The sequence below is a fragment of the Nicotiana attenuata genome, unplaced genomic scaffold (genome assembly GCF_001879085.1).
Source record: "Nicotiana attenuata strain UT unplaced genomic scaffold, NIATTr2, whole genome shotgun sequence".
Classification (NCBI taxonomy): domain Eukaryota; kingdom Viridiplantae; phylum Streptophyta; class Magnoliopsida; order Solanales; family Solanaceae; genus Nicotiana; species Nicotiana attenuata.
In genome coordinates, this window is record NW_017674642.1 from 7,101 (window position 1) to 18,805 (window position 11,705).

General features: G+C 41.1%; 1 protein-coding gene across 1 annotated transcript; it reads left to right on the forward strand.

Annotated features, from left to right (window-relative positions):
• The first annotated feature begins 7,445 nt into the window (after window positions 1-7,445).
• LOC109219054 (MDIS1-interacting receptor like kinase 2-like) lies at window positions 7,446-10,259 on the forward strand. The gene is made up of 2 exons (XM_019383464.1): window positions 7,446-9,714; window positions 9,795-10,259. The coding sequence occupies exons 1-2, from the start codon at window positions 7,449-7,451 to the stop codon at window positions 10,169-10,171; spliced, it is 2,643 nt and encodes an 880-aa protein (XP_019239009.1). The 5' UTR covers window positions 7,446-7,448; the 3' UTR covers window positions 10,172-10,259.
• Window positions 10,260-11,705: the final 1,446 nt, after the last annotated feature.

Genomic DNA, 11,705 nt, shown 5'->3' on the forward strand with positions numbered 1-11,705 from the left:
TATATATATATATATATATAGATAGATATATATTAATAGTACACCCATATACTAAAATTCTCAAATCCGATTGAAGCCACCTAAAAAGCGTGTTGACGCCAACTAAAAAGTGTGTCAAACCTACCCCTCAATTAGCGGGTTTAAAAAGTAGCTAGGACTCTTGTCTTCTTTTTTTTATACTCATCTCAAATCTATTATGATAATTACTACTACTTTACTATTGTTTAGACTTAGAGACAATCCCGTGGAAGAAAAGGAGTGGGAGGTGTATTGGTCAAAATCTGACCGTTGTGGTCGATCTAATTGGGACCACGTCCAAACAATGGAATAAGGAAAGACGACACTATTTACGCCTGACCACGTATTCACCGAACGACGAAAGCGGACGCAAAGTAAGGGAAGGGGGGGTGGCTATGGCCCAAATACACAACAATGACTCCATGACTATATATAGAGATGAGACCTTCCTAGAAAATGGGGCTTTTTTCTCTCCTTCTCCTCTGTAATCTCCTTAGTGAAAAGGAAGAAAAAAACAATCTTCCAATAAATGTCTACAACAGTCATCTTCACCAATTGGTGAAAGAAGAAATGAAAGGCTTCGATAATTTTTCGCTTTTACTTCATTTTATATTTCATTTTCTGGTTTATCTATAGATCTGGAATTTACTCTGTTTGACTAAGATTTGCCTCTTCAACTTTTTCTAATTGATTTAATCAAAAAGGTTTCAATATCTTTTGGTCAAATAATTTGGCGCTGTCTGTGGGGATTTCTTAGTGAAAACTTCCTAAGATCAAAAACCGGAAACATGGCCGCCCACCAAAGAGAACGGTAAGGATATACCTGCAACTGTTTCAAAGAAAATAGAGGAGACAAAAAACGAGAACTAAGCACACGGTGACCAAATGAGGGAAAAGAGAGTTGAATCCGGTTATCGAATTCAGAAAACATCACCCCCATCAACCATTAAAGCATCAAGCAAAAACGAGCAACGCTACAGATCCACGTTCATTCTCCAACCCATTGAATCAGAACAAGGAAAAGGTCATCCTTGACCACCTTCTGCCCATTGCTCGAACAATAACGCGGGCGCCAGACAGGCGAGCAAGCGAGGAAACAGCTTAACTGAAGAAGGGGAAATTAGTGCAAAACGACCGAAACATCATCCACCAAGCAAACCCAACTCCTAGGAAATGATACTCCCTGAGTGGTACTCCCTCGCCCTCGCCAAGAAGGCGTCTCAAAAGAGCCCTCCCGGGGACCTAAAAGCTGGGACGACGAAGGGGAGATCCCCTAAGTTAAAGTGTAATTCATCGTCCCGCCCAACAATGACATTTCCAGACCAGAAAATAAAAAAGTTAGACAAGGAAACTCTAATATGCGTGTGAAACGAGTGTGAGAAAAGCAGCAGTGTTCCCTGCTCCCTAACATCACACTCCCGATGCAAATATAATCGGGCAAATTGGGACTCCCCCAGAAGATACCCGACTCTCCAAAAAATCGGGACTAACGACGGGCTAATATTTCGACGAAAGTTCGAAATAAAACTCTTAAGGCCAAAGGCCTTCGCCGAAAAGAAAAGTTCGACCTCGATGGAACAACGACGGGTTAATATTTCGACGAAAGTTCGAAATAACACCCTTAAGGCCAAAGGCCTTCGCCAAAAAGAAGAGTGCGACCTTGATCGAACAACGACGGGTTAATATTTCGACAGAAGTTCGAAATAACACCCTTAAGGCCAAAGCCCTTCGCCAAAAAGGAGAGTTCGACCTCGATCAAACAACAACGGGTTAATATTTCGATGAAAGTTCGAAATAACACCCTTAAGCCTTCGTCAAAAAGAACAGTTCGACCTCGATCGAACAACGACGGGTTAATAATTTGACAAAAGTTGAAATAACACCCTTAAGGCCAAAGGCCTTCGCCAAAAAGAAGAGCTCGACCTCGATCAAACAACGATAGGTCAATATTTCGACGAAAGTTTGAAATAACACTCTTAAGGCCAAACGACTTCACAAAAAAGAAGAGTCCGAGCTCGATCGAACAACGACGGGTCAATATTTCGACAAAAGTTCGAAATAACACCTTTAAGGCCAAAGGCCTTCGCCAAAAAGAAGTGTTCGGCCTCGATCGAACAACGACGGGTTAATGTTTCGACAAAAGTTCGAAATAACACCCTTAAGGCCAAAGGCCTTCGCCAAAAAGAAAAATTCGACCTCGATTGAACAACGACGGGTTAATATTTCGACGAAAGTTCGAAATAACACCCTTGAGGCCAAAGGCCTTCGCCAAAAGAAGAGTTCGACCTCGATCGAACAACGACGAGTTAGTACTTTGATGAAAGTTTGAAATAACACCCTTAAGGCCAAGGGCCTCCGCCAAAGAAAAAAGTTCGACCTCGATCGAACAACAACGGGTTAATATTTCGACGAAAGTTCGAAATAACACCTTTAAGGCCAAGGGCCTCCGCCAAAAAGAAAAGTTCAGCCTTGATCGAATGACGACAGGGAAATACTTTATCAGAAAAAAGAAAAGGAAAGAAAGACTGGGACTCATGACGGGATAATGCTTCGATAAAAGCCCGAAAGTAGTATCCTCACGGCTAAGGTCGCTATTAAAAAAAAAATATTTCGATACCGTTCGGACTATGATAAGACAGCATCTCGACACAAGTTCGAAAACACCGTCTCGCTAGCCAATGCCGCCATCAAGGTCCCATTCAACCCGCGTGACACTAAATTCCCAAAGAGTAGGGAACTCGTCGTGCGGGAATCTACTTCGCACCAAAGTTTTGAAGAGCAAAGCAGGGAAAAAATACAAAGAGCATATAACAACGAAAATTTCCTCTTTATACAAAGTTACTGCGCAAACAGTCGCATATTACATACGGACCGAACCAACAATCTAAAAAAAAGGGGGGGAGGAAGCAATGACAACCAACAATGAATTAAAAAAAGGAGAAGACAGAAAACAGACAAAGACAACATTCTTTCACTCGGCGTTATCGCCGCTACCATCATCGCCACCATCTCCAGGAAGTCCTCCCTCATCATCCACGCCCTCATCGGCCTCCGGCGTCGCAGACTCATATCCACAGTTGACAGAAGCCTCTCGTGCATTTGCCCGAGCTCCTTCATATGCAGCCTCGGTAACGTTGTCCGCCTCCCATAAGTTCTTATACATGTCCCGATGGGCTTCAGCATGAACCCAAATCTCATGCAAATGACGGGGAACAGCGGCAGAGGTAGATTTAATTTGAGCCAACAGTTGCTCCTTTTCGGCCTCAAGGGCAGCGACCCGCTCTCCTAAGGACGATGCCTCATGGTCGATTTTGCCAATATGCTCCTTAAGCCTCGCTTCCATTAGCGTGGTTGTCGCCCTCTTCGACTCTTGCTCGGACCGAAGGACGCAGATAGTATTCTCTTGAGCCGCCACCCTCGCCAAAGCCGCCGACCAGGCGCTCTCGATGTTCTCCAACCCGGCAACCTTCCTCTCCAACTCGGCCATTTTTCCCATCCACTCTGCACTCATCGCCCCGACCTTGATAAGATTATGATCCATCTCGGACTGCATCGACCTCAGCTTCCCCTGAAGATATTCACACTCCGCAGCAATACCTTTGCCCAACTCAAGCTCTTCGTCCTTTGCACGAAGTTGCTCCTCGAGTGCACTCTTACTACGAATAGCTTGCATCAATTCCTGATCCCTCTTCTCCAACTCCTCGCCAAGGGATCGATCACCAGGGTTCACCTACAGCCGCTCGTGCATCTCACGACACTTGTTGCGATAGCACCGATACTTTTCCAACATCTTCAAAAAAATCTTGGCCCGAATGTTGGCCCTGCGTACACTCTCTATTTCCACCATGTACGTATGAAAAATGAGAAGATGGTTTAAAACCACATCACCAAGAAAAATGAAAGAAATATGAAATAAAAAGTGTAACGTACTCTCAAGCCCATAGCGGCCACTTCATGCATCAGATCAATATCGGGAACGTCTCGAAGAGCCGCATTCTTAGCCGCAGAGCACAAGATGTCAAACTGCGGCACCAGGTCCTCCATATCCCCCAGGAGGTTGATATCTGACGTGATCTCAAGAATACGGGATGGACCTCCCGCGTGAACCACCGAACGGGTAAGACCCTCTTCAAATATCCGAACATCATCAGGATCAAGGTCAGATTCAGACTCGTCATCGTCGACCACGAAACCCTTTCCTCTCTCTGCGGCCGAAGATGAAGCACGGCCCGGCACTAAAGATGAAGGCCCATCCAAAGCAGCGACTGCGTACTCAGGGGTCTGAACCCTCGTCACGGCAGGTTGCCGATCAATCATAGTTGTCGGGATCCCAGCCGATGGGGCAGATATAATGGCTGACTCTATCTCCACAGGTGAATAGAACTAACTCCCACCTCAGACCCCGTCAAGGGAAGGTTTTCCTCCAGATTTATCATAGCCGTAGGAGCCGCTTCAGTCTCTACTCGCCGCTCTTTGATGGCCCCTCCCCTTCCGCGGCATGGGAAGATCCTTCCGTTGGGTAAATGACAGGATCGGAGTCCTAGCTCGAGGGGAAGCCGTCGTACGTGCAACCGCGGCCGTAGATTAAACTGAGGCATCCCTCGACGAAGGTCGGACAGCAGACGCTGAAATAGGGCGAGCAGACAATGAAGGTTGACGAAAGTCTAATAGGGGAGCCCTCGCTCTCCGCACTCTCCCTAGCATCGACGAACAGCATATAAGAAACAAAAAAAAAGGAGGAAGGAAGAGGAGCAGCAAACGAAAATGATATTACTCACCAATAAGGGGTTTGCGTCCGCATCTCTCATAGAAGGACGACCATGTGCGGACCCCCGCCGTATGAGGAAGGATGGCGTTCACCCGCTCGCGGATACCATCAACGGGTGTAGAAGGCAGTTTCGCAGCTGTACAAAGCATAAACAGTTTCAGTACTACTCAAAGGAAATGCAGTTGGGTGTCATTCCGACCAAAAGTATAGGAACTTACGTGCGAAATTCCATTTCTCAGGGAATCCCGTAGGATCCGCCACGAGATGCTCGGTCCTCTCATAAAAGTAGTTCTCATAGAAGCGACGGTTGGCTCTGTCATCCATCTTTACCACCAAGCTCTTCGACCCGCGATGGCGCATATGAATCATCGTGCCACGGATGAGTTGAGGGGAGAAGATATTGAGCATGTGTCTCAAAGTGATCTCACGGCCGGCAAACTCCGCAAATTTGAGCAGCATAAGGAACAATTTGTACAGGTACGGCGTAAGTTGAGCCAGCATACCTCGTAAAAGCAGCAGAAATCTACCACCATCCTGGGCGTAGAATGCACAATATCCTGGGCGGTCAAAATGGACTATGTCATCCCCCATCGCCGGTAGTATTTCGACATAGGGAGGAATTACCCACTTAGCCCTCAAGTCTGCAACCCCTCCTCATTCATGAAGGAGGGAGCAGGTTCCGGTTCTTCATGGGCGGACTTTGGAAATCAGTCCATGCCTTCCCAGGGCGAGGTAAGATCTCAGCCACCGACGAAACTTCCTCATCTTCTGCCATTTCTACCCCTCCAGTGGCCGGAATATTATCTTCCAGCGCCGGAATTGTGGCGGGAAGATCAGCGCGAGAAGAATCACCAGCCATTGTGCCAATTTGGTAAAGCAAAAAGACAAAGAAAGGGGAGGATGAAAAGTTTTCGGTTAACTGGGGACAAATAAAAATTCGAAGTATCAGGAAGAAAGTATATTCGCGAAGTTCTTTCAAGTAAAGGACAAGGAAGTGTGTCAATCGAGTGATGTGTTCCTGCTATTTATAGGAGACATAAATCCCCCAAAGCACGAAACCCAAGAGTCGCCAATCGAATCTTATAGGGCACGAAATGTTTCAATTTCTCGGGAACGTGTGTCATAATGGCGGCAACCACGAACAACGTTTCAATCCAAACAACGTTTCGGTCATGAAACAGCCGCAACAGTTCAAAGATATCGGAAGGGTGCCAATATGCTAGATTCTGAAAATCATACCCAAGGGGTAGATAGTCAGATTTCTCCTAGACAAGCGGAAATCATTATCCGCCTACCGGGCCCGACAAGGGACGACCCCGGCAGACGGCGGGACTAATTGTATTGGTCAAAATCTGACCGCTGTGGTCGACCCAATTGGGACCACGTCCAAACAATGTGATAAGGAAAGACGACACTATTTACGCCAAACCACATATTCACCGAACGACGAAAGTAGATGCAAAGTAAGGGGGGCTATGGCCCAGATACACAGCAATGACTCCATGACTATATATAGGGATGAGACCTTCCTAGAAAAGGGGGGCTTTTTTCTCTCCTTCTCCTCTGTAATCTCCTTAGTGAAAAGGAAGAAAAAACAAACTTCCAATAAATGTCTACAATAGTCATCTTCACCAATTGGTGAAAGAAGAAATAAAAGGCTTCGATAATTTCCGCTTCTACTTCATTTTATATTTCATTTTCTGGTTTATCTATAGATCTGGAATTTATTATGTTTGACTAAGATTTGCCTCTTCAACTTTTTCTAATTGATTTAATTAAAAAGGTTTCAATATCTTTTGGTCAAACAGGAGGGGATTGTTTAAGGTAAGAAAGATAATTCTATGAATTTTCTTTTCTTTTCTTTTCTTTGTTTTAGTTGTTGTTCTTAGTCGGATAGGATAGAGACATAATATAGTGAAGTAACTAAAGTATGCTTCTTTAGCAGCTTAAATTTATATTAAAAAAATGTCACCCAATTTAACATGATACAAGAACAAGCAAACTATGGTCCGCACGTGAAAAAGAATGTGTTGGGTCACATAATTCAACAGAGTAGACTATTATTGTATCGTTAATTTAGTGTTACAGAAAAATTTTCTGTATCAATTAATTATATTATTTCATAGATTTAGAAAGAACTCGCTATCTTGTAACACGCTAGTAATGCGAGGGTAGACGGAGGAGGAGTAGAGGAAAAGAGTATGAAATAGTCATGAAAATATGAATATATAAGTTAACTACTAGGCATGAGAGTGAGTTGTGACACTAGGTTTGTCACTCAGTTTTTGTTAGATGCAATAAATCTGCAGGAAAGAACATTAAAGTATGAACCTAAAAACTAGTACTACTATTACATAAATTGAACACGAGAACTTATATATGTTTAAATTAACTGAAAAGGGAAAAAAGAAAGATAATATAATATACTAAACTTACTGCGGCTTGGTTTCCCACTTGGAATTAAGCATGACCCTTGTTTTAGTTATATATATCTGTCCATTAATCAATATATCCAACATTCCCACAAAGCCAAACAGTTTGCCTTAGGATAAAAAAAAAACAAGATTTATTTTTTGGTGGAGAAATAATCATGACTATTTCCTTATCATACCATCCAATATTCAGTCATTTTCTCTTCATGTGTATGATGATGTTGATTTTTATGACTACTTCTATTCAACATGTTTCTGCTAAATATTATCTAAATGCTTCTCAAAAACATTCAATTAATTCAAGTTCATATGAACCATATTCTCTCTTAAAATGGAAAGCAAGTCTTGAAAATACAAACCAATCACTTCTTTCTTCTTGGGTGGTCACAAACAGTACTAGTCATTGCCATTGGGATGGCATTTATTGTGATAAATTTGGAAGAGTTACTCAATTGGATATTGCAAATTATGGGATGAGAGGTACACTTCACCATCTAAATTTCTCATCATTTCCCCATCTCCATTTAATTGATTTTTCCAATAATTCACTCCATGGTACACTGCCACATAACATTTTTAATCTTTCAAGATTGAGTTATCTTGATTTGAGGATCAATCATTTTTCTGGAATTATTCCACCTGAAATAGGATTCTTGAAAAATCTCAAACACTTATATCTAACAGTGAATGAATTCTATGGTCCTATCCCTTCAAGCTTAGGTAACTTAAAATCCCTTGTGCATTTATGTTTGCTAGGAAATAAACTCAATGGAACCCTTCCAATAGAGCTTGAAAATCTTACACATTTGGAAATTTTTCAAATATCAGAAAACAATCTTACTGGTCACTTGCCACAAAATTTGTGTCTTGGTGGAAAACTGACTAAATTCACAGCATATGATAATAAATTTATTGGTAATATCCCTAGAAGCTTGAAGAATTGCTCTAAACTAACCAGACTTAGGCTTGAAAGGAACCAATTATCTAGCAATATAGCAGAAGCTTTTGGTGTCTATCCAGATCTAATTTACATTGATTTGAGTCACAATAAGTTTTATGGTGAGTTGACATCAAAATGGGGCATTTCTCATAATCTAACCAGCTTGAAAATCTCCAACAATAACTTGTCTGGAGCCATACCTATTGAGATTGGAAATCTGACTAAACTAGAAATGCTTGATCTGTCTTCAAATTACTTGACCGGCGAAATTCCTGAAAATTTGGAGAGCTTAACTCTCTTGTTGGTTCTTGATTTGCATGGAAATAAAATTTCAGGGGAAATACCTATAGAAGTGGGAAAGTTGTCTAAACTTACAAGACTTAACTTGGCTGAAAATAATATAAGTGGCAAGATTCCAAGAGAAATAGGAGATTGTAGGCAGCTTTGGAATTTGAATTTAAGCAAGAACATGTTAAACACAACTATTCCTTCTAGTTTGGGAAATCTGCACTCCCTACTGTATCTTGATCTCAGTTATAACATGATCGGTGGTGAGATACCGCGGACCATAGGATCTTTGCAACGCTTGGAAGTCATGAATCTTTCACATAATAACTTGTGTGGTTCAATCCCATCAAGTTTCAATGAACGCCTAAGTTTGAGTTCTATTGATATATCTTCCAATCAATTGGATGGTCCCCTTCCACAGATCGTAGCATTTCAGAATGCATCGATTGAACAATTAAGAGATAACCATGATTTGTGTTGCAGCAATCACAATGGTATGAAACCTTGCTCTTCATTAGGGAAAAAAGAGAGAACAAGTAGGAAGATTATTATACTGACTTTAACTCTCTCTCTTATCTCGGTTGCCCTACTTCTACTTGTGATTACTTGTATTCTTTTTCTAACAAAAAGGAAGAGAAATGCTAGTAGTATTCAGCCAAGAGAACCATCTAGCAATTCTTTTTCGATTCGAGGATTTGATGGGAAAATAGCATATGAAAACATCATTACAGCAACAGAGAATTTTGATAGCAAATATTGCATTGGAAAAGGAGGACATGGAACTGTATTTAGAGTGGAATTACCATGTGGTCAAGTTGTTGCAGTGAAAAAAGTTCATGCTTTAGAAGATGAAGAATATTCTGATGACAACTTGAAAAGCTTTTCAAAAGAAATACAAACTCTAGTAAACATCCGCCATAGAAATATACTGAGGCTCTATGGATTTTGTTCACATGCACGCCACTCGTTCTTGATTTATGAGTTGTTGGAAGGAGGAAACTTGTCGCAAAACCTTAGCAATAAGGATAGAGCAAGAGAATTAGATTGGCTCAAGAGGGTTGATATTGTCAAGGGGATAGCAAATGCATTGTGTTACTTACATCATGAGTGTTCACCTCCTATAGTTCACAGAGATATATCAAGTAACAATGTCCTCTTAGATGATGAAGGCAATCCCCATGTTTCTGATTTTGGCACTGCAAAACTCTTAAGGTCTAACTCCTCTAACTGGACATCGTTCGCTGGAACATTTGGCTATGTAGCTCCAGGTATACATATAATTTTTTACTAACTTCTAATGTATATTCTAATATCCTTTAATACTTAATTTCTAATATGTAATTTGCAGAGCTTGCTTACACAATGAAGGTAAATGAGAAGAGTGATGTTTACAGTTTTGGGGTGCTATCACTAGAAGTCATTTTAGGTCATCATCCAGGTGATATTATTGCAGCTATATCATCACTTTCGTCAGCGTCAAGCGCGCATGGAATATTGTTAAAGGATATCATTGACCAACGACCACAAGCTCCTGGAAAACAAGAAGCAGAAGAATTGATCAAAATCACAAAGCTAGCATTTGCATGCATTTGTCAAAGTCCTCAAGCTCGGCCAACCATGAAGCAAGTTTGTGTGTCTTTATCAAAGGAAAAGTTACCTTCACAAAGCTTGTTCTCCACTGTTATATTAGGCCACTTGCTTGAACAAGCACTACCAAGATGCTGATCTTTTTGCGTCTCCCTTCGCATTGCTTTGTATATATATTTTTTTTTCCATTTTGTTCTAGGAATTTAAAGTTTTAAGACTAATTGTTTGACATAATAAATTAGTTTATGTGTTTTACACTCGACAATACTTTTAGGCCTTCCATCATGCCAAGATCCTTGTGAACATGTTCCATGCCACCCGTGCTAACCTCGGCATGGTCGGCATACTGCCACGGACATAAGTCGATGTTGACCTAAACAGTATAGGTTTTAATGTTTGACAAAGGAACATATACAAGAACCAGGTCCATAAACATTGTACAAAGGTTACGGTCAGAATCAAGCAAAAGGCATGCACGTGCAAGGGATAAGTATAAGTGGTTATTCCTGATAATTCCTGAACGAAAAGATTGCATATTTTATATGGAGCAGGATTCTTTACTTGAAGAGAACTCTATCCAAGATAAAGAAAGAGTTAGACATTGAACTTAACTAGAACTCTTCCACCAAGGAAGAGTAAATCATTAGACCTCTAGTAATCTTAATCATATTAACTCTATATATATCAATTGTGTTCTCTTTTACAGGCGACACACACACATATTGAAGTTAAGCAAGAATTGAGAGCAAAATAACAAGGCATTTTGTGAGCAATTTCTATGAGTTTCAAGATTACGAACCTGAATCTGCATGAACTAGATTGAAGAACCAGTTACATGTGTCTGTCTTTTATTCTTCTTCAATTGTAGTAGGAGCTTTTGAGTTGTACCTTTCAGCTTTCTTTAGAAGCAATTGTACTAGATACTTGAGTTGTAGTATTCAAGTTAGAGTTAACTTGAAGTAGTCGCAACAGCCTGTTGCGTGTTGCTACAAGGGTTAGAGTTATTCCTTAGGTTTGCAAGAGTTTGTGAGCATTGTTGTTTGGCTCAGAGTTGTAGTGAAGTGTTCGAAAAATCCTACAGGCAAGTATTTCGTATTTTTTTCACCTTTTGAGCCGGGTGTTTTCCACGTAAAATACTTGTGTTCTTTACTTTTGCATTACTTATTCCGCAACTATAGAGGAACACATAAAAGAACCAAGTCCTTCTATAATCCAGTGCACGCAAAAATTGAACACCACACAAATCACCTCCCTTGTTGTGTGGTATTGAAGTATAAAATATCAATTGGTATCATAGCAGATTATCCTTGAAGAGGCTAACATCTTAGGAAAAGATCAAGATGAGTGCACTACCTGGAAACTGTAAAGAGCAATCCACCACTATGCCACCATTCTTGGTCATTACTATTCTTGGTGGAAGGAGAGGATAAGAGATCAATTGGAGATGATCGATGGGTGCTTCAAATGTGGTAAACAAGACCACATGATCAAGAACTGTCCTATGTGGGAAGTCGAGTGAAAAAATGAGAGATCTAATAGAAGAAATAGGAAGAAGGAACATGTTCATGATAAGAAAAACTACAACAAAAGGGCCATCCAAAGTAATGGTTGCTACTTGGGAAGATAGTTTAGATGAGAACACTATGATAGTGCTGAAGGAGCTCTTATGGCA

Coding starts and splice junctions, on each gene's coding strand:
- LOC109219054 (XM_019383464.1), top strand. CDS start 7,449: ATGACTACTTCTATTCAACATGTTTCTGCTAAATATTATCTAAATGCT. Junction 9,715..9,794: donor ATTTGGCTATGTAGCTCCAG/GTATACATATAA, acceptor TGTAATTTGCAG/AGCTTGCTTACACAATGAAG.